The sequence below is a fragment of the Delphinus delphis genome, chromosome 4, assembly GCF_949987515.2.
Source record: "Delphinus delphis chromosome 4, mDelDel1.2, whole genome shotgun sequence".
Classification (NCBI taxonomy): Eukaryota; Metazoa; Chordata; class Mammalia; order Artiodactyla; family Delphinidae; genus Delphinus; species Delphinus delphis.
In genome coordinates, this window is record NC_082686.1 from 142,597,124 (window position 1) to 142,620,304 (window position 23,181).

A 23,181-nucleotide genomic window follows, 5' to 3' on the forward strand; every position below is an offset into this window, starting at 1 on the left:
CACCTTCAGTAAAGAGACGGAGAACACAGTTCCATTTTTAATGTTTAAATTTCATTTCAAAAAGCAGGTCTGTAGTCTGCAATCAATCATGACAATTAAAATCTGTGCTAATGCACAACAGTCTATAACAATTCTACAAGCCAATCAGACAGTACATGACATTTCAATGAGTAAAAAAGAGCATAAAACTGTATGTGTAAGAACAAAATGTTAAAAGGCCTACCACAATAATAAAAAACCGTCAATTACATCGTCACATTAAAATAAGCCAGATGTACAAAAGTCTTGAGACAGAAAAGACAAAAGGGACAACACAAGTTATCTGCTGAAAACTGTTTTCTGTGCTCTGTGGGCACCTAATTAAACATCGCAAAATCAACATCATCTTCTTCATCAGACTCTGCAAAATATTTTACTTCTTTCCTAGCCCGACCGGTCCGCGGCAGAGAAGGTGGTTCAGAAGTGAAGTCTGATGGGAAGATGTCCACATCTGAATCCTGATCGAAAGATGTTTTCTTCGGTTTCTAGACATTTTTTTTTTTTAAAGAGATTTAAAACCCCGAAGTTAGGGGGGGAAAAAAAAAGACTAGTGTTAAAGAGAATTATTATTCCTTACACGTCACTTATATTTGGGAAATACTACCAGCAGTGGTTCTTTTAAAAGCAGAACTGTAATGCTAACTTAAGTGTGAAGCCAGTTACCTAATCATTTTCACGAAGAGCTAATGTGCCACCTTGGTGATCTCATGATACCACCATTACTTATTTAAGACTTATGGACAGTATGTGTAGTGCACGCAGTAAGCGTTTATAAAAGGCAGAGGAAGGTCACCAGGATGGGCCACAGTCACAGCAGATGACTGGATGGAAAACGTCAGTGTGGAGAGCACCACGGAGCTAAAGTCATCTGTTCGTGTTTTTTAAGTTTTAAAAGGAAGGGGGAGAGAGAAAAAAGGGTGGCATTTGATGTTATTAATTTACCTTAAAGAGACAGTATACTGCTGGAGAAGGGTCAGACAAATTGGGAAAAGTAGCCACAGTCAAATGAATTCAAGTTAAAAAGAATCAAATCAGTCCTGGCCAAATAAATTCGAGTTCAAAAGAAATAGCCTTAATTTGGTCTGGAAAGTAATACTTTAGGGTAGCATGTAACTTCTGCCACTGCAGGCCGTGGAAGACGCGAGCAGGCTGATTTATGCCGCCCTTTATCCAAGAGGTGGTCCCGATTATATAAATTTTACATGTGGATGATTTTTTAACCATATACAAGCCCCCTATGGATAAGACATACTAGGTTTAAATCTGTTACAAGACGTTCCAGTAACAAGCGAACTAAGCCAATTATATAACATTCTTTAACTATGCATTAAAAAGATGCTGCCAATTACCTTGCTTGTTGTTCTAGAGGTTTTCCTGCCAGGGTTATAATCACCTTCGTTTTCAGAGCCAGATGCTTTCCTCTTCTTTGCCCCTCGGCCTTTACCTTAAAATGATACAAAGGGGTTTTCCTCCCAAGGTTAATCAGTGCAATATAAAAAGTGTCAAAGCATTATCCTTTTCCTTCTTTGGCATGCCCAGTTGGTACTGCAATCCTGATCTCTTACTGTGATTACATAGAAACAGTGTGTCAGCATCATTTCGGTTCTGGGGTTGACATGAGTAAGGAGTATTTCACCAATACATTTAAATTAGTTGGAAAGTGCTGGTGACAAACTTTAATGACCAAACCCCTAATGCATAAAAGAAACCTTGGCATTTTGCACAGGTGGTACTTGGCCTGAAAAGAAAATCTCTTAGAAGAGAATTTGTTAAATTGTATGCGATGAAAAAAATTAGTTTCTAATTTGTCATAGACCAATACTTCTAAAAATATAGCATGAATTACTAGAAAAGCAAGACATACTTATCAGCACACATTGTAGAGGTCTGGATGCTTACTGTAACCTCTCCTGCCACACAGCAGTGACAGCCAGTTGCATATCCCATTTTAAGTAGCACAGCCCGCCCTGCACTAAACTCCCCAGTATTAATCACAAGACCATCTGTCAAATCCATATTCCTTCTCAGACTAGAGTCACCCCATGCGGCCTATTTTTTTTTCATCTACCTAATCTTGCATGTTCATCACTGGAGGAGGAAGGGGAGAAGGTAACATGTAAACGGTCACCAAACGTTCTCCATCCTACAGTGATGCCAGAGAAAGAGAAAAAGTAAGCGGCAATTCTAAATTTTTTAAACTTAAAGAGCTATGACTAACTGATTGTACTAGTAAGAAAAGATAGCCTAAATGGTCTTGGGATGTCATACTTAATCAAATGAATCAATGAGATGGCACTATTGAATTTATAAAGGTTTCAAACCATGCACTGCCTAAGTACCAACCTCCCTAGTCACTATGTTTCTTTTCTGCCCCTTCCGTTTGCTGTAGGTCTGTATCTCCTTAACCCAACCAATGCTTTAAGAAAGAAACACGTTGATGAGAGTATCTATCAGTTGGACAAAAGACTGAACAGCTACCCTTAGAGAAATCATGTCTTACATATTTTTTTAAGCATCTTTAAGGATTTCGTAGATTCCAGAGGCAAAGAGGAGACAGCAGGGAGAGGAGCTGGTGCTGTGCCCTTGCAGGGGCCCTGAGGACAGCTGTTTCAGCTCCCACATGAAGACAGGGCTCTAGTCTAAGGGTCCCCGCTCCAGCCTCCGCCAAGGAGTCTCACACTTTAATGAGGACCCCCCACTGCCTTTTATAACCACTTCCAGGGAGTCCGCTGCAGGGGGTCTCTGAACCATTCTTTGGTAGCAAGTTGCTGACTTACTTGACCTCTTTGAGTCTCAGTTTCTTGATTTGTAAACAAAGTGGACTAAATTGCTATATTTCCTTTGGACTCTAATTCAGCACTGATTCTTAGAACATTGCTTACTGAGGAGTGAAACAATTTAAAATAAAATAGGTACCCAGTCTCTCTAAATTCAGTTAGTAGAAGAGACTAAACACTTGCCACATGGAATATGCTAGAGGGTTATACAAAGATAATCCTCACCTTTGGGTGCTGTTGTCTTCTTTGGAACGCCAAATTCGGAATCCGAGTCAGAGTTTACAGTCTCTACTTTCTTCTGTTTGGGAGTTCTCTTGGGCTTGGGGGCTGTATCTAAAGATGGTTTTCCTATTAAGCAAATTTCCATTTCATAGATCAATGTGATATTCTTACAACAATTCAAGCTGGAGTGAGTCCTATAACGATGGAATTTCTTACTGCTGATATGAAATTGAGTAGCCTTAAATAATGTAATGATTTCTCTCCGTTTGGTGCCAGTGTAAAGGCAAACAACTGCTCATAGGTGACAAAATGGTTTTTATTTAATTTTTCATAATTTGCCTTTTGATAATTCAATTGAGAAATTTAAATTAACAAGGGCCATTAAAATGAATGAAGCAATAACTTTTAAAAAGCAGTAGTAAAAAGACATTAATGATAATGCCAAGTATAACCACATGTTAAGTTCTAACTTTTAAAATGTTTTAGAGAAAAAAAAATTATGGGACCCTCAAATACCATGAATAGAAACTTCACTTCCATTCAGAGGTTGAAATCAGACTTGGTACTTTTATGTGAAAAGAAACATGAAAATTCTAGGTAAGTGGATAATAGATCCAAAGGCCTTTATTTTGATGAATTTTGTTTTTAAAAACCTTGCTTCATTTACAGTCTATGAAAATTGATAAATCAGCCTTTACTTGTGTGATTAGTAAAACCTAATTTGGAAAAAAAGAACGTACTGAATTAACCACACTTTTCTATTAAAAACACCCACGCTCCTTATATGGAAAACGTGATCGCGATCCAATACACGGCGCTCAAGGTGAGGCCCCTTGTTGGAACAGCAGGAGCGGCCTGCAGGCTCTGTGGGCTTTCCTACCGCTAGAGCCACGGGGCAGCCCCGGCGGGAGTGCGGGCTCCACACGTGGGGAGGTGCAGTGACGACCCTTTCTCCTGGGACGTTTCCAGGCCTGCAGTGTTAGGTGGCACTGGCGACGCTACCGGGCGGGTGTAGGTCAGGTACATGCGTCCTCTGAGCCCGTCTGCTGTGAAGCACTGGAGCCACAGGACGGGAGTGGCTGTGCGTGCTGGCCTTTCAGTTAATGCTAAGCTAACTCGTTAGGTCTAATGGGGGTGAACAGCCTGATGAAGGAAACGGGCTGACACGTTCAGAGAGGGAAAGGGCTCCCCAGTTTTCAGGGTGGTTGTAAGATGCTCATATCAAGATGCTAAAAAGATGCTTAAAGGGGAATTACAGGGCCCGTCTCAGTTTGCGTTCTCCAGAAGCAGACCCCACCTGATCCTAACGAAAAAACTCAAGTTAGGAGTGCCCACTTGGGAGGTACAGGAAGGCAGTGCAGAACGAGACAGTGAAGAGAGGGCTGGGTAATGGGAGGGTGTCGAGCTGTCATCACTCTGGAAGCTTCACCGCGTGAGGAAGCGGAGAGCTGGCATGAAACCCGAGCGAGCTAACCTGAGGGGCACGAACCCTGAGAGACGTGCAGACCAGCTTTCCTCAGTCACGGGTAAAGGGTGGCGGGCACAGCCACAGAGAAAGTCCTCAGTAGAGAAAGACAGACCATGGCCAGGGCGGGGCTAGAGGCTGGAGGGCCGGGGCTGGAGGGCCAGCCAATTTCTCACCACCGCCCCAGTGTGTCCAGAACAGCAGGGGCTTTTACTGTTGTTCTGCTGCATGCAGTACATGTGTGTCTACAGCGGTGGGTGTCTGTTGTGCGCTTCTAAGATCCTGAAGGGACATTCCATACTGTTGATTTACTTGCTGGGTAAGTGGTGATTCTCTTTTAAACCCAAAGCACTAACACTGACCTCCTTCAAGGTGTGTGCCTCAGTACCAGTAACAGATTCATGAATCAACTCCAATCAACTTATTCATAAACAATCTAAGGTTACGGAAAAGAAAGCTGCATGACTCACAAACAACAAGAGGCCCAGACTGAGCTGAGCGACGGCTCCCAGGAGGAGTTAGGCATGGCCTACACAGCTGAGGCGGGCAACTGCTATCAGCACAAACTCTCAGCCTACTTGACAACCCAACAACTAACTACAGCACAGCTTTACCAGAAAGCTGTCTTTCCATATCAATGCATGGGGTTATAATTACAGCAGCTTTAAAATGAAGTCTTACAGACATCTGAATAATTACCTCACATGGTTAGAAAACAAGAGGGATTTTCCTCATACACATTTATACTTCATACCTATTTTCTACTGAAGTCCTAGTGCAAATAGTTTCAAATTACATTAAGTTTCCTTTAACCATCTCTGTATGTTTTATGCGATGCTTAACAAAATCAAATACAAGTACATACCCTTCTTAGCAGCTACTGTTTTACTTGGAACTTTTTCTGTTTGTTTCAGACCAAATGATGGTGAAAAGACAGAAGCAGAATCTTCTTCATTACTGTCAAATTTAGCTGAATCTAAAAATTACAGGGTTTTTTTCAGTAAAGAGATTCTATAAGGACCACTTAGTAGTAAAACTGATTCTTTTTACTGATGACATCTCTTTAGCTAGATAATAGATCTTGTAAGTTTCTATTTTGTGATCATATAATCCACAGTATACAAACAGCGGAAAATAATATAACAATGTTATATTTCAAAAAAGTTACTCTGGTGTAGAACAACATAGAAATGCATACAGTAATAAAAATTCCTAATAGTCCCAAACGCTAATCATTTAAAACATAACTGACCAATTCAAAAATACTGACGACTTATTTTAAAATGAGACATTAAAAAGTTCTCACTGTGATTATTTTAGCATCTACACATCTAATTAACCATTTCAGGAATATCAGTTCATCAACTTTACGTCATTAAAGGTTAATTGAAAAGGCATGTAGGCTTACCTTCAGTTTACTTTTACACTCAATTTAATTAATCAATACCTCCCTCCATCCTTCCCCCACTCAAACCAAAACAGGGACTCTTAAAATGGCAACTTGGATGTGAAAGTTTTATATAGCTGTTTTGACATGCTTTCAAAAATGTGTATCTATCAGTACTTATAGAACCTGTACCACATCTATCTACATGTATGTGTGTATTTAAAAAATGGAAAACAGTAACTCAAATGTAACTAGGTTGTTCTGACCTTAGAAATTCCACACACAGAAATGTAGGCAATAAAAAAGTATGCACACTGATTAAATTTGCTTCTATGAAGGTTCTAGTCTTTCAGCTACTGGGGTTCAGTAAAACAAATCTGCATATTGGTACACTTGTAGCTTTAAAAAAAAGCTGTCATATATCCATTCACATTGCCATGAAAATTAAATTTTGCTCTTCCAGAATTTCTGTCTATACTATTTTCTCTCCTTAAAACACTCACACTCCCCCCACTATAAATACACACACACACACACACACACAGGTTTGCATCTGCTTCTCCACCTAAATGCTTCCATAATGCTGATTTTGACCAATCAGTTGGGAATCACCTCAGGAAAACTAAATAAACCTTATTACATTGGGGAAAATGTAAAAAGAAGGTAAGTTTTTTACTCATAAAAAAAATCCATAGCAATAATACGTAAGTAACCAAGAAAAAGACTAAATGAGCATACCATCTTCTGACTTCTGAGAGTATGAAGGAAATGAGAAGAGATTCCCGTAATCCTGACCTTTGTCATGGGAAGACTTTCTAATAGAAAAATTAAACACAACAATATAATGTAAGTATCTGGTTTCAACTTTGACATTTTATATATAATATGTATTGCAGGATTATAATTACAGAACAAAATTTTAGTTCTCTCATTTGTTGCCCTTTGCCAAGGACAGGGCAACCAAACTCCTTTCTTCTCTCTCATAAGCGTAAGTGTGCATGCATACACACAGAGACACCAGACAGACCAACGATTTAACAGAAAAGCAAAACTTTAAAGTTATTCAAAATATCACTAAATTTTATGGTTGACAGAACCTCTTCAGAATTTAACATCAGTAAATTATTGGCAAAAATCCCAGAAGAAAGAATCTCCATCAGAAGAGGCAATAATCTGACTTCTAATACTTGACTGCTTGTGGTTAAAATACTTCCTTAAAAATCTGAAATAGTTCACAGACTTCACATCCTACATGTTATGTGTTCACACTCACCAGAGGCAAGAAAAAAATCAAGACCAAAGCTAGGGAGGAAAATTAAACCTCTCAATTCTAAAGATTTAATAACTTTTCTCTGAACCAGGAGTGGTCAAGCTATGTCCCATATGCCTGCTGCCTAATTTTGTAAACAACATTTTACTGGAACACAGCTACGGTCGTTCACTTACATATCATTTATGGCTGCTTTCCTGCTACAAGGGCAGCACTGAGTAGTTGCAACAGAGACCATATGGCCTGCAAAGCCTAAAATATTTACTATCCAGCCCTTTATGGAAAAAATCTGCCAACCCGTGCTCTAAACTATAGCAACGGTTATGTAAGCAGCTGTAATATTAAGCAGATATATTACTTCATGAGAAGGACCTGACCTAGGATGGAGCTTACTGTAAGACTGCTGCAGATGTCCAGACACCTAGCTGCACCATACAGCTGAACAGCAGTTGCTGTGTTACTTACTCTGGACTAGCTTTGGATTTGCCTGGTGAAAACGTATATTCATCTTTATCTAGGCCATCTGAAGGGACAAATTCATCTTCTCCATCATTTGTTATGGGAGATGCTTTAACTTTCAATTCCTCTAAATCATTATTGTCATCGTCATCATCAGCATCGTCGTCCTCTTCTTCTGAGAAATCAAATGTGTACTTAGGCCTTTCAGCTAGGACAAAAATAAAAGTGAGTGTTAAACTCAAACCCAGCTTTATCAACATGAAATACTATTCCAAACAACGCACTTGAAATATATTCCAGCTGTCTCTTAAAATATACAAGAAAAAAAAGAAAAAGACAAGCATTAGAGAACAAAAGTCGACCACTCTGCCTCAGTTACTCTGATGGTGCTGACATCTGTTCTGTACTCCCTGGAGGCTCTGGGGCAACGCTGCCTGTCTCGGGAGAGGGTGAGCTGATGAGGCCACTAGGATGCTGCCTGTCATGCTTAAATCTTACTCAAAACAGTGAGGAAAGCAGTCATGGCCACTGTGAAAGTGACTGCTAATATGAGATTTCTCATTTCTGCAATTACGAAAGACAACTCTTACAGGTCTTTAGGAAGTGCTGCACTTTCTCTTAACCTCTTCCATAAAAACTCCTATCTTCTCTTCACAGTAGTTTTACTATGAAATAACAAACAGTCATTTCTCAGATGAATAGTAAAAATAGAGATAAGACCTCAATATATTAGCAGAACAATATAATGCATAAAAAGGTACCAACTATGGAGAAAGGCACACTGGTATAATGCAAGTAAGTTTTACTATAATTTCTAGCATATACTATGGAATAAAGTTTTGAAAGTCATTTGGATGCTATGCAATTTTACACTTCATTTTAGATGTATGGAAAAAGCCTAAATACAATTTGAAAGCATTTAATAAATTTTCATGTAACTTGTTACTGTGTTAAAAATTCACCTCTAAACTACTGCAACACTGTAAATCAACTATAATAAAAAAAATTTTTTTAATTCATCTCTATTATACGACCTATGCACATTAGGAAAAGAAATTCAATCACTTAGTGACTAAAGGCCTGAGATACAATTTTGAAAGTATCTCCCAGAGATAAAAACAATCATATTTTATTATTCATTTTATGTAAATTAGGACTTAACAATTTGAGAAGAATCTATAAAATAGGACACATCAGCTTTTAATTATTTGAAGACTTCAAATTAATGATTCAGAAAGGATCAAATCACATGCTTAACAGCAATGTGTATTAGCAAAATGGGATTCTGCAAGCCTAACTCTAACACTGCAATTATCTAAATTATGCTGTGTGCATATGGAACCAGACTCCTAATGTAGGGGAAATTCTTCATGATACAAGGGGTAGAAAACGAAAAGAACACTACATAGCACTTCTACGGATCCATCACTGCTGGTATACTACACCAAGGTATGTTTTTTCTTACCAAACATCTTCCAACTATGGAGGGAATACAACCCAAACTTTATAACAAAAATCGGTAAGAAAACATGATTCACTTTAGAGAAATTCAGTCCAACTTTGCTAGAAAATAGCATTTTGTAAAGGTTTTTTTGTCTTCATGAACTATAACTTCTGAAATACTAATGGTTTAGTACTTCAGAAACACTGATGATACTAATACCAACTTACGAGTAATACTAACTTTGTCAAACCATAATATATATTAAAATATAAAATATATCAGAATACCAGCCGCTCTCCTAAGTAAAGAATCTCGTGGAATAACCACAGGTTCTGTTTCTTCCAAGTCACTTTCTGACTTGGATTCATCGTCTGACCAAGGATTCCGTTTCTTCACTTTCTTTGCGCTGGGTTTACCAGATGATGTAGGTGCTTTTCTCACCCTGGTACCTAAAAACAAATGAGCAACAATAAGACATGTATCAATACCTATCCAAACGTCATTAGTAAAAATAAAACTATTGTAATGAAAACTTCATGATAAAATAACAAATGTTTGTGAAAACTGAAGACATTACTTCAACTAGTAGAAAAAAAGTACAATCAAAAGAATGTAGTAATATCCTGAACATACAGATTTTCTGACACACAAAAATACTCTAACAATTCCTCACCAGGCTCCTTTTTCTCCCTTTTGGGTTTGGGACCTTTATTTATAGGAGCTGACGGGATCAATGCCTCTTCTCCTGCACCTTCTACTTGTGCACCACTGAATTCTTCATCAAATTCCACTTTCACTGCTGTGGTATCGAGATCACCCTACACATTGAAAAGAAAACCAAACCATAAGTAAAAATAAAAGTTAAATTAGGGCTTCCCTGGTGGCACAGTGGTTGAGAGTCCGCCTGCCGATGCAGGGGACTCGGGTTCGTGCCCAGGTCCGGGAAGATCCCACATGCCGCGGAGCAGCTGGGCCCGTGAGCCATGGCCGCTGAGCCTGCATGTCCGGAGCCTGTGCTCCGCGACCAGAGAGGCCACAACAGTGAGAGGCCCACGTGCCGCAAAAAAAAAAAAAAAAGTTAAATTAACACCATATACTTTAGAGATACACTTCCAGCCAAGAGATCGTTTTTTCATATCAGATGAGTTAAGAAACAATATAAAGCGTGATTCTATTGAGGTCCTAAGAAATGACTTTGATCAGACCCTGTTTTACTTTATCTCATGCAGCTGTAGAAGATGACACTGCTTACCACTCCCTTCTATGACATGACAGCTACTTAAAACCAACTATGAAAAATAAGAAGGCAGCTTTTGATTATCAAAGGGACTTTCAGACTCATAGCTAAGTATACCACAAGGTACCTGAAAAAAATATGTTCCCATAGCTCACACCTCTATATACTAGAAAAAAATCTTCGGATTACTGAATGAAAATAAGCAACCCATGTCTTATAATGGCCTAGCAGTACATAATGAAGTCCCCTGACCCTGAGACAGAGGGAGGGAGGCCTAGGGCAGGGTCAGAGCAGACACCACGGAGAAGGGGGCCTTTCCCACTGGGCTTTGAAGAATCAGGTAGATTCGCCAGGTGAGGAGAAGGAAGGCGGGAAGCGCGCCCCAGGCACCAGATAAAGACTCCTGTCTGCTAAGACTCAATGAAAGGTGAGGGGGAAAGGCAGCCAGATGGAAGCAGGCAGGCGCGCGGGCGCTAAATCACCGTGCACCAGGAATCACCTATAACAACAGGCTCGTTGTTTGGAAACATCACTCTGGTGGTGAGAGACAAGACTGAGAGGACTGAAGTGAAGAAGGAAGAAGTCGTGACTGGATGACTAGAGACAAGATCACTGGAGCCACACGGCCCACCTTAAATTATCTCAGGGAAAATACCAAATTCTAAGACTGTGTCAGTGTAGACCAAGATAAGAGGGTGGTATCCGGAACTTTCATAGACAGTCAGTAGGACTGAGTTACAGACTAAATGAAAAAACTCCCAGGTTTTCGGCCCATGTTAGTGACAGCTGGTAGTGCCAGGAACTGGGATCAGGCGCAGAGGTGGGAGGGCAGTTTTGAAACCCAGATAATGGATGGGTCCCTGCAGGCATGCTGAGTCTGCGGGGCGTTGGGCATTCTGGTGGCTGTATTAGCCTGGCCCTCCTGGAAACATTACAGCTTCAGGACATCGATTAAAGAGTCACCAGTGTAAGTGATAAAAGCTCTGGGCACAACCGAGGTCACTTGGGGAGACCATGAAAGGTGAAGAGAAGTGTGCTGAGAACGGATCCTGGCTAAGACCTTCAGAAAAGGAGAGAAACGTTTTCCTAAGGAGAGAGCAAGTTCTATGTGCAGGGGAGCCTGTGAGACCTCTGTTTATCAGAACCGTGGAAGAGAGGGATCTCCCTGGTAGCACAGTGCCCCCAGGCTTCAACTCTTAACTCTTCTGTACAGACCACCGCTCTCAGGCTCACCTCCCAAGCTCTACTTAGACTGTGGGATGCATCGACCTATATATCCCCTGGGCTCTAAATCAACCTGCCTAGAAAAATCAGACTCCCTCGAGACCGTCAGGCCCCTGCTTCTCGGCTCTGAGCAGCCTTCTCGACACTTCCTTCCTCTGGCCAACTGTTCGCATCCTGCTGGAGGGTAGGCAGATCTCACGCTTTTAAATCCCCTCTAACTCTCATCAATGCCAATGATATATGCTGTGTTTGATGACTTTTTAACTAAAGGTAATAACAAATAGTAAAAGTTGAAAGCTTACTTTGAAAGCCAAACAGACTCTTTTCATAAGACTTCCTTAATTAGTCATGATATAGAACTAAAGTTTATATTTTAAAGTTGATAAACTTTCTGTTGTTGTTGTTTCATGATTTTAATTTAGAATGCTGAGTAGGGCTTCCCTGGTGGCGCAGTGGTTGAGAGTCCACCTGCTGATGCAGGGGACACAGGTTCGTGCCCCGGTCCAGGAAGATCCCACATGCCACAGAGCGGCTGGGCCCGTGAGCCATGGCTGCTGAGCCTGCACGTCCGGAGCCTGTGCTCCGCAACGGGAGAGGCCACAACAGTGAGAGGCCCGCGTACTGCGGAAAAAAAAAAAAGAATGCTGAGTAGAGTATTTCTCTCTCTCGTTTTAGAAATGGAATCAAGTGAGTAGGTCTTTACACACATGTGGGTCCTTGACTAATATGTCTTCATTCTATGTATGGATCAACGGCTCTGAGAACAAGTGATTTCCAATCACAGTGAAACATAATAGAAACAAAAAATAAAGCATGACTGAAGTACACAATAAAATTAAAATACCTACATACATCATTATGGAGGTAGAGTCCACCAATGAGCTAAAACAAGAGACATGTACCTTTTTCTTCTTCAGCAACTTCTTACTGGCATCTGCCTTCATGGCAGTAATTTCAGGAACTATTCTTCTCCCGAAAGGTGAGGGCATTGTCTCTTCCAGTTGAAGCTTCTTCACCTTAGGTTTGCCAACTTTCCCTTTTATTGCTTTTCCAGCCATCCCAGCCAGAAGATCTTCTCGTTCTTGCACTTCCACTTTCTGGAGTGTAATGATTAAGGATGGGGAACAGGGCGGGGGCATAGACAACTCATTAGAAAAGAGAGTTACTACTGCATAAGTAGTCAAATCTAACTTTATTCATTCGGTAAGGAACAAAGCTTTCCTTTCAGGTGATCTAATCTAAGAAAAAACCAAATAATTCTAAGTCAGAAGACCTGGGCTGGGGACTTCCCTGGTGGTCCAGTGGTTAAGAATCCACCTTCCAATGCAGGGGACACAGGTGTGATCCCTGGTCAGGAAACTAAGATCCCACATGCCATGGGGCAACTAAGCCCACGTGCTGCAACTACTGAGCCCACGTGCTCTGGAGCCCGTGCACCCCAACTAGAGAGAAGCCCGCGTGCCACACCTAAGGCCCGACACAGCCAAATAAATAAATAAAATAATTAAATATTAAAAAAAAAAAGAAGACCTGGGCTGTAGTCCCAGTTCTATCTAACTAGCTTCTCATTTGCAAAACAAGGGGTTAGTAACTAAATGACCTATATAGTCCCTTCCAATTCTAGGATCCTACAACGTATTATGGGATCAAGACTTCTGATGACCTGGTATCATCAGAATCCCAGCAAATCACACAAAAAGGAAGTTCTGTTAACAAATATGAAGCTATTCTTTACTATTGTTTTAGTTTGCTTCATTTTTAACGGATATTAATTTTTAAATGTGTAAGTCAGCAGTAAAAAAAAAAGGATCTGCAATTAAAAAAAATCTAACATAACAATATAAGAAAAGTATAAATCAAGGCATAATTATATTGTGGCATTTCAAAGATCATTAAGGGAACCCAGAACAATAGGACTAAACAATTCCAGAAATTTTATTAGGCAACTAATACACCACACTCATTCTTAAGAGTTCGAATTCTGACTTGGGCCATAAAAATAAAATTAGAACATGTGGACAGTAAATCAATGAAACAACTAAAAAGTAATAAATATAAGTAATATCATATGAGTAATAATAAATAGTAATTTACCTTGTGCTACTCAAAATCAGGTGATCGTACTGCTACTGTGAATTTAATTCTAAGATTTTGAGTTAATTGCTTAAAAACAAATTAGGCAATTTTAGAAAAAGTTTATATTTTACATCTTTCTCTACATTTTTCTTTTATTTTTAAAATTGGAATTCTACCTGGAGAAAACTAAGCTATAACAAAAAATATTAAAATTTCTCGATTGAAAGTCTAAGGAGACTATCATTCTACTTTTAAAAACTCAAAGTACCTATATTCAATCATATATACTGCTCTTACCTCTTTGGGGGAAAACATTAAAATTGAATCGATAAGCTAATTTGAAGTCAGTTAAGAAATTTTAACTAGCAGAGAGTATTAGAATTTAATTTATTCTAAATTTCAACTCCATAGCTTTTATTCATCTGCATCAGATATAACTTTTCTTTATGGTTTCACAGAGCTAGAAGCTTAATCCTTTGCAGCTTATAAACATATTAAACTTTTGTAGAGTTAAAGGAAACACTGAGATAATTTAATTTAAAAAATTTTCATTCTTGTTTCATAAACATTACTTTTCCAAATATACTTTAATGGAGACTTAACCTACATCCAGTTCTTCAACAAAAGCTGCTAAATCTTCTTTCCAAAGATCTGAAGGAGATTTTCTTTTAAGATCATTGACCTCTCGCCCCTATAATAAAAAAGTAGTACGATTTAAACATTCAATTTTAAATGTATAATTTTCAAATGTATACATGAAGGCTAAATAAAACTATTTATTTTTGGAAAAGAAAAAGATATGGATAGCACTTAAAGTTTCAAATTATTTAACCCACAAAAGTTCATACTTTTGCATCTCTCTGTTTAATCAGTTCTTCAACTTTTTCTTTAGTAAGAGACCATAGAGACATATTTAAAATATAATTAAAATCAGGGCCTGAAGGAGTTCCTGAATCAGAGGAACTATCATCATGCTGGTTTTGTGTTTCTTCCTCTTCTGCTGCCTGTAAAAAATAATAAACTTTATATTAAAGTCCTATATAATATCAAATCAATGTTGAATTTTATTGAGTACTGAGTTTAAAATTCCATAATGCTATACTCTTAAAGCTACATCTTCAGGGTGGTGGGTTAATTTTAGATTATCTGCAAGATTATCTATGAAAATATATTTCCTATAAAAAGTTTAAATTTTCCAAAAATGCACAATAAAATCATCAAAAGGAATGGTATATTCAGCCTCTATCCATCTCGTGAAAAATTAACTGCTTGAGAAGACACCACATCTTAAAATTAATAGAGCAGAACTAATGTTTTATCATGCATCTTGTCAGATCTTTATATTGGTGAGTGAACAATCTGAAACCTAAAATAAATATAACTTATGAAGAATGTTTTACAGTTATAATAAATATGCTAAGGTAGTCAGTCACTACGGATGAATTCTTGATAAAGATTCCCTCAAGCAAGAACATTCATTCAAGGACTAAGCTGAAGCTCACTCCAGCATTTAACAGCTGGTGAGTCAGAGTCACGAGGGCTATCCTAAAAGTTTATCTATAAGGCCTTCTTTCATAGGAGCAGTTGCAATAAAAAGCCTTATGCTAATGTTAAATTTCAAAGTCCAATGAATTTATAGAAGTTATTATAGGTGACATCATCTTTAAAATTTTTAAAATAACAACAGCTGTTAAATAAAATTGCATCTCAATTTTTAAGGGCACTGAGTAATTAAAAATGACTGAGTTAGCCGTGACACTCCATAAAACAAAAGTTCACTTCTAGCAATCAAAAGAGAGAAAAAAAATCTTTACAATTTAATTTAAAATTTTTGGTAAAATAATGTGTATATACAAAGTAAACGTTAGGTGTATTTTAGAAGTAAAGGAATAAAGATAAAAATTGCAAAGCAAGATGCTTCATTACATAAACACAAGTATAAACTCAATTAAGTAACATTAGCCAAAAAAAGAATGCTGTTGTTGATATAGATTATTAAGTACCTAGATAATTTATGACAAAGTAATACAGTCTACAGTTTTTAAAATTTCTTCATGAAATAGTGTGTTGCTATGGAATTTTAGGTTGCTACACTACTATTAAAATATTATTATTAGGGTGTCATAAAATCCTATTTAGACCCACACTTTAGAAGTCTATTTGCTCTAGGTTTTGATGACACACCAAGTATTGTTAATGAGCGCTCCATGAATATGTGTATCTATCATTGTTATCATGAAGATGACTAAGGATACTTTCAGGGAAAAAAAACAAAAACCAAGAAACTTTTCAAGTTCCAATGACAATTCTACTATGTTTTTGATCTTCTAATTATCGGCTTTATAATTCTCTCATCTCCAACTCTACACAACAAGGACACTCTTGTAAGAGCAGTTCCTTTTGTTTCTTGAACCCCCAAAGTGAACACATGGCCAAGATGCTGGGAACATTTTGAGGGTAACAATGAAATTATTGAATCCAAGCACTAGCTTTTACCCATGAAGTCTACTTCTGCCAGAAGGGCATTCTCAAACCCTAAACACCTTTATTTTTTAAAACGAAACATTAAATTCATTAGCTTACTAGCTAATTTTTTTTTAAGATATAATTTAAACCAACAATGATACAGAAGGGCAAGTAGTGTATAAACCGTAATTTGGGGTTTAAGAATGCAACAAAACACACTGAAGGAATGCAACATGCTTGAGTCATCTTAATTTTGAATACTCCCCCAACTTGTCCTACCCAATTTTCCTCAAACAATGAATAAACCTATTCTCTTAACATGTAATTGGTAAATATGTAATTTATTCTAATTTTACTCACTCTAACATATGGCAATCTATTGACAGTTCAAAATTTTAAAAAAAACAATGTAAATGAAAACACTATTTCAATGGAGTTTGATGAAAAATATGAAAAACATTATGGTTGAGAACTCATGAATGTTGGAAAGTTTCAGTTCAAATTACATCACATAATCATAACTATTTTTTAAAGATGTGAATTTTATCAGTATTGCATATATATAAATTATAATTAAGTATCTGAAAATTAATCATTTCCAACTTTCTTCCTTTTGTACATTTGTGTTCTCAATCACAATGCTGTACTGCCTTTTCAATTTTTTTTTTAAATTGCCCACGACAGCAAGAAGCTAATTCTTGAGAAGAATCTCACGTTTCAATATCCCATTTACCGAATTAATATTAGTACTCTATGATCTAAAATGGACAATTTAATAAAACATCAGACTTTTAACCTGAAGTTCCAGGGTTTAAGATCTCCAGCTAAAGACCTAAGCATAGGTCAGAGCACGTACTTGGTGCTCGATAAATACTGATAAATATTGACCATTCTCTGTCTCTAGTCTCCCCAGCGTACACCAAAACCAGATCAAGTGAGTGGTGAGTGGATTCCACATTGTGGCCACAAACTGCCCAGGGGGAAATGATTTCTGTGCTACCAGTGTAGTTCCCAGACAGTGACATGCACCTCACAAAACCACCACCACCACCACCGTCCTTCAACGGCAGGCTCAGAAAGAAGGCTGAGCGACCTTCTCCAACTGGAATCATTTCTCCAGGCCCTGGCTGAGCCACACTGGCAAAGTGCTTGGCGGTGGGTGTGCACTGCAAGTTCCTGCACCCTATCTGTTTTGTGGATACACAGAAGACTTCAGTCTCCAAACAGACTACTCAGCACCTTTAGCAGTACTAAATTCAAAATTTAGGGGTTGGGGTTTTTGTTTGCTTTGGAAGTTGCTTTTAAAAGCTTCTCTGAATGTCTCGTTCTGCAAATGATTACCTTTTCTTGTGCTTCTTTCCAGGCTTTCACTGGGTCAGATTCATAACCTCTCTGGACTAACATTTGAATCAAATCTTTCTTTGACCTATTCTCTATGTGAGGGAAAAATAAAGTTAGGATCAAGAAAAGAGAGTCAATTTGTATTTGTTTATATTCTACTGATAAAAACGTCTTCTATTAATAAAGTTTTTTTTTCCATTTTAACTAATGTTCAAATTTTTAAAGGTTGCATCTTACCTATAGTAATCTTCCCTTGTATCTTCTCTAAAATGAAACGGGCTTGATTGTTAAGCTTTGTAGATTCTGCTCCCAGCATTCCTACAAGCCACTCCTTACGTAAACCATAATAGCTTAATCGTAAATCAAAGAATTCTTTCAAAATGTCTTGCACAGTTTCATACTTCTTCAGACATCCCATATGATCAAAGAGTACCTAAACAAAACACAAAGTTTTTGAAGATTATATAAATCTGTGTTGGTATTTTTAACTTGTATGCTACAGTATTTAAAATAACCATAATACATGTATATGAATACACACCACCCCTAAAATCCAGAACAAAATTATTAAGTAAATATTCCTTTGGTGGCTCCAAGAAACCGATAAAATTCTATTCTCAAAACTATGAAAATATTTAAAATTGGAATAATTTTGAAAGATAAAAATAGGTCCTTAAAAAAAAAGGTTCTTACTTAAAACTGTATAAACTATGGCTATAAAGCCACCTAATATATTTTTTTCCAAACCAAAAAGAAGCATATTCTATCTGTAAGTTTTTAAATATTAAAGTTCTCCCTCTCCCATTACTCAATGGACATGCATTTGCCTCTCTCTTCGTTGTTTTTTATGAATGGGCCATAATTCACTCAAATTTCAATTTAGAGGGAAATTTTACTTCTTCTCTATGGCACTTTTTCTCAGTCACTGTGCTATTGCTGGATTTTTTTCTCTTACTCTTTCTCAAGTCTAAAAAGCTAATTTGGAATGGAACAGGGTAATCATACATGTTCACTTTTTATCCTCCTTCCCAATTATCTAAAGTTTAATAAAGCAGATTAGAGTCATGAGGAGATAAGAACTCCACAACGAAAATGCTAATAGAGACAGGCATGAGGCACAAGGAGACCCTGCAACAATCACTCTCAGAACTTCCCGTCAGTGTGTGTGAGGGTATGTGTATCCTGTGTGTTCAAGCCCAGATGCACAAATGCAGGGTTGGGGTTAAGAGCAGAGGATAACATTAGAGGAAAGGGAACGTACCTCTAGATTCTTTAGCAAACATACAGGGGGAAACGCATTCAGACTTACTATAGCTACTCCCATCATGAAGCCAATTACAAAAATCCAACTTACAGAATGCAAGGTTACATTCATAGTAAATCTAGTCAATTACCATGGAATTACAAGTAAGAGTAGTTTGAAGTTTAAAAACTTTGTGCAATCCAGCAGCTTCTGCTTGTGCTAGTTTCTCTTCAGTCATTTTCACCACAAATTTCACAGTTGTATCAGTATGGTATTCTTTATAATCAGAAATTAATGCTGGTGTTTTATCTGTTCCATTTAGCATAGGTTCTAAAACCTGTTCTTTGTATACCTATAAAAGATTTAAAAATAAGTAATTCTTTCATGACACACATTCATGTTCTTATTCTACAAGTCATGTAATCTTTAAAACTTCTCGATTCCAGTGGGGAAAAAGGGGAAACCTCATCTCTATCATCTCCTGCCCAGTCACTATAGTTGACAATACATGGGGATCTCAATGGAGAAAGACAATATACAAGGTACTGGTTCTGATCTAGCTCATACTCAAAAGGCAACAAGAGGCTGAGAGTACAAAGCAGAAGGCATCAACTAGCACTGACCAGGTGACGCACGTACTTTTAGATCCAATACTGAATGACATGAGTTTATTGACCATATTTATAAGGGTTCAAAACACTATTTGTTATGTACTATTCTAGTCATTGCAACATAAACAAAGATAATAGTCTTTTTAAAAGCTAGCTAAGTCATTCTACATTTAGATAACTTTTAAATTACCATTGGAATATTCCAATGAATGTGTCAAAAGTACATACATGAATGTTTAAACACTACAGACACAGGGCAAACAATCATATTCTCACCAGAAAGGACTGCCTAACACAACTGCCACACACAGCTCACAGGTAGCTCACGTCTTATACCAACCTGTGTCCAAGTTCTAACGGGAAGCTCTGTAATCTCCACTGTGTTTCTATCCACCACAAATATTTCACCACTGACTGCATATTGGTTTTGACCAAGTTCTTGGATTGTTCCTTTAAAGTTTTTGTAGTTTGGAAGCTGTAGAGAAAAATAAAAATACCTAAAGGCCCCGACTTCTCACTTGAGTGCCAGTGCCACCTCTGAATGCCCCTTAGTCGATGACCTATTGCTACCGACAGGTTCACACAACTGAAACTAAATTCCTCTCGTCGGCAATAGGCCCTCTCCAAATAAATAATCACTCAATCTTGAATTCACAGCTTCTGTTAATATATTCAACAGCCCCCCAAATCTCAAAACCTCAGCACCACCTTTCCTGGTCTTCCAAGAATATCGCCTTTTTTTTTCCAGATTACCCCTCCATCCTTCCTTCTCCCCTAGATTAAAGATCCTTCACATCCAAACTCCTCAGACATTAGGTTACAAGCCAAGCTAACCTTCTCGCTTTCTCCAGTGATGTGCCTTCCAGATCACTACTCTTTTTCCACGTTTCTCTTGAATATTTTGGATATTCTCACTTTCACTTGCTCTATCCACCAGGCCTGATGGTTGTTCAGCTCTCCACACCCCATGCATCTATACAAATCTTACTTAGCCTTCACAGCCTAATGACAAGTGATCTCTCCCTCTTCTAAAATTCCTATGTGCTATCATCACTAAGAAATCAGGCGTACAGCATAGGACACTTCTGCTCACTGAGCAACTATTAATATCTTCTGTCACGGCAAACTTCATGCCCAGAGGTCTCATCTTGACAACAGATTAACTTTTTGAAGACAGAGATCATGGTTCTTTACCTTACCACCTAGCACAGTATCATATATAGAAGATATATATATATAGATATATATATATATATATATGAAACAAGTATTGATCAAATACACTGAGACAATAAATACTCTAAATGTATCTGAAATAAAATAAAATGCTATAATCATTAAAAGTAATTTGATACTTCTGTTAGAAATATTTTAAAGTACTTTAAAGTATTTAGGAGAAAAAGGATGTTAAATCATCCCCATAATCTAATTTTCTTTTAAAATACAAATATGAAATCAAACTTGGAGAGAAATACTTAAAAATATTAACAGTTTGTTTCTATATACAGGGAGTATTTTTTCCTCTTTGCTTATTTATATTTTCTACAATGAGCACTATCATTTTTGTAATACAAATATTATTCTATTTAAGTGTATCATGATAAAGGGAAACCTCTAGATGATTTTAAATCACGTAGAAGAGTGTAAGACACTTTTTTGAGGGTTTTTCTTGGAGGGAGTTTGGGGGAAGAACTGAACATGATGAATGATGTAAGGGCAAAAATGAAAAATATGGGGATTATTAAAATATATACAAGGTGTCTTTAAGCATCCTTAATGACTCTAATATGACTTAGTAGTTTAAGAACAATAACAAAGTTGCATATAACTTTGTCATAAAAACGTTATTCTCTATATAAGTTAGATATTTGAAAGCCTGAACTACAGGGTACTTAAAATTTTTAATAAACAGTTTCTCCCATAAACCTTATATCCAGGCTTTTTCCAAATTCTATCTTTTTTTTTCTCTTTCTTCCTTCCTTCCTTATTTATTTATTGCTTGCTGCGTTGGGTCTTCGTTGCTGCGTGCAGGCTTTCTCTAGTTGCAGTGAGCGGGGCTACTCTTCGTTGCGGTGCATGGTCTTCTCATCGCGGTGGCTTCTCTTGTTGCGGAGCACGGGCTCTAGGCACACGGGCCTCAGTAGCTGTGGCTCGTGGGCTCTAGAGCTCAGGCTCAGTAGTTGTGGTGCACAGGCTTAGCTGCTCCGTGGCATGTGGGATCTTCCCAGACCAGGGCTCAAACCCGTGTCCCCTGCATTGGCAGGAGGATTCTTAACCACTGTGCCACCAGGGAAGTCCCCCAAATTCTATACCTTTTACAGTAAGCACACAACAAGTTACACACTAATAGGGTCCTTACTGTCTACAATACGTTCTAAAATGAAAATGATTCCATTACTTTTCTAAAATGACTGGCCTTTGTCGTTCACAAATTATCATTTGTTAAAACAACATAAGCAATAAGTTCTACGTAATCACCATGGGATGAGGATCCAAGCCTTCCAGCATCCGTCTGACGTTGTTCACAATCTCCCTAGCATCATAGTTGGGTAGTTTACAAGCCCATCCTGTGCCGATACCCTCAGCACCATTTATTAAAACCATGGGGATTATGGGAATATACCACTCGGGCTCTACGCGTTGATTATCATCATAAAGGAATTTAAGCAGGTTGTCGTCCACAGCAGGGAAAAGCAGTCTTGCCAAAGAGCTAATAAAAGGAAAAAGAAAGACATGGAGCAATATCATGGTTTTAGAAAATAAAACTTCATACATAATTAAAGACTTTACATTTCAAAAAATCTTTTAAAAAGAATGCATTTGTTAAGAATTTTGGTTACATGTGCTTAATTTAAATTTAACAATAAAATTTACCTAACCTTATTAACAAATATATTTCTCTCAGGCACAAAGCCAGAATAAAACAGTCTTGTTTTACTTGTTATTTACTGATTTACCTTCCTAAATTCTTAGTATTGATAAATAACCTTTTAAGGATTTCCTCTTATTCTGACTAAACCACAAAACCCATCTTCAGCCTAAAAAGTAAAGTTGGATCAGAAAAAATCCTTACGTTCATTAGGACTGGTTCCACCAATAATTCATAAAAACTGAGATCAACAAATTTCATTCTATATGTGATCAAATAATTTGGAACATTCACCCTCAATACCCAATCACCTCTCTCCGTAGTTATAATTCTATCACACATTTAGTTAGTTCCAGTAAACTTCAAATACAGCTTTATACCATTATATCAGCAAATGATTACCTTAACATCGTGAAAATGTAACGAGGACTTGCAGCATCTTTGCCCCCGTGAAGCCGAGTTCCAAACTGACCGATGGGCTGAAGCAAGTTAATGTTGTTACTCCCCACAAAGTTCTGAGCCAAGTTCACAATAGTCATCATCAGTGCTTGCTGCAGAACAGAAACAGACAGAATACAAAATTCACATTCCAGATTTTCTAAATGGATTTCCTAATTTTTATTAAAACCCAAACTCTCAACTTTTTTACATTTCCAAAGAACTTATAAAAGAAAAAACACTTTATTATGCTGAATTATCCTTCTACTATCCTCCTTCATGACCATAAGTATAGTTCTCAATTAATTCCAATCTCCATGCTTACTTCTCCATGATGATAAGCAGACATCTCGGCAACAGATCCAGCCAACTGTGCAACTTTTACTTCGCGTTTATCATTCCTCTTGAAACAGGTAAATAAAACTTTTCGTTGGCCTGGTTTAAAGCCTATTTTTAAAAACAACAACCCTCTTTTAAAAATATTGCTCAGGATATAGTTGTAATGTTTCTTTTAGTGACAACAATGTTTTACATATTCAAGAGAAAAAAAGCAAAGATATAGTTTGCTTCCGAAAAATAAGTAAAATTGTTTACTTGAGATTCTGTAACAAAA

General features: G+C 37.6%; 1 protein-coding gene across 3 annotated transcripts in view; it reads right to left on the reverse strand.

Moving 5' to 3' along the window:
* Positions 1-24: 24 nt before the first annotated feature.
* TOP2B (DNA topoisomerase II beta) overlaps positions 25-23,181 on the reverse strand; it is a 66,826-nt gene continuing 43,669 nt past the window's right edge. For 2 of the 3 annotated variants that reach the window (XM_060011563.1, XM_060011562.1), the window contains exons 19-36: positions 22,894-23,015; positions 22,533-22,681; positions 21,740-21,971; positions 19,602-19,736; positions 18,802-19,002; positions 17,645-17,840; positions 17,408-17,499; positions 14,449-14,604; positions 14,208-14,291; positions 12,427-12,621; positions 9,737-9,881; positions 9,351-9,512; positions 7,626-7,827; positions 6,629-6,705; positions 5,369-5,479; positions 3,042-3,164; positions 1,389-1,483; positions 25-524 (exon numbers count right to left, since the gene is read on the reverse strand). In XM_060011563.1, coding sequence (XP_059867546.1) covers positions 357-524; positions 1,389-1,483; positions 3,042-3,164; positions 5,369-5,479; positions 6,629-6,705; positions 7,626-7,827; positions 9,351-9,512; positions 9,737-9,881; positions 12,427-12,621; positions 14,208-14,291; positions 14,449-14,604; positions 17,408-17,499; positions 17,645-17,840; positions 18,802-19,002; positions 19,602-19,736; positions 21,740-21,971; positions 22,533-22,681; positions 22,894-23,015 — 2,645 coding nt within the window. In that variant the 3' untranslated portion in view covers positions 25-356. The remainder of the gene's footprint in view (positions 525-1,388; positions 1,484-3,041; positions 3,165-5,368; positions 5,480-6,628; positions 6,706-7,625; positions 7,828-9,350; positions 9,513-9,736; positions 9,882-12,426; positions 12,622-14,207; positions 14,292-14,448; positions 14,605-17,407; positions 17,500-17,644; positions 17,841-18,801; positions 19,003-19,601; positions 19,737-21,739; positions 21,972-22,532; positions 22,682-22,893; positions 23,016-23,181) is intronic. The other variant, XM_060011564.1, reaches the window with a different exon arrangement.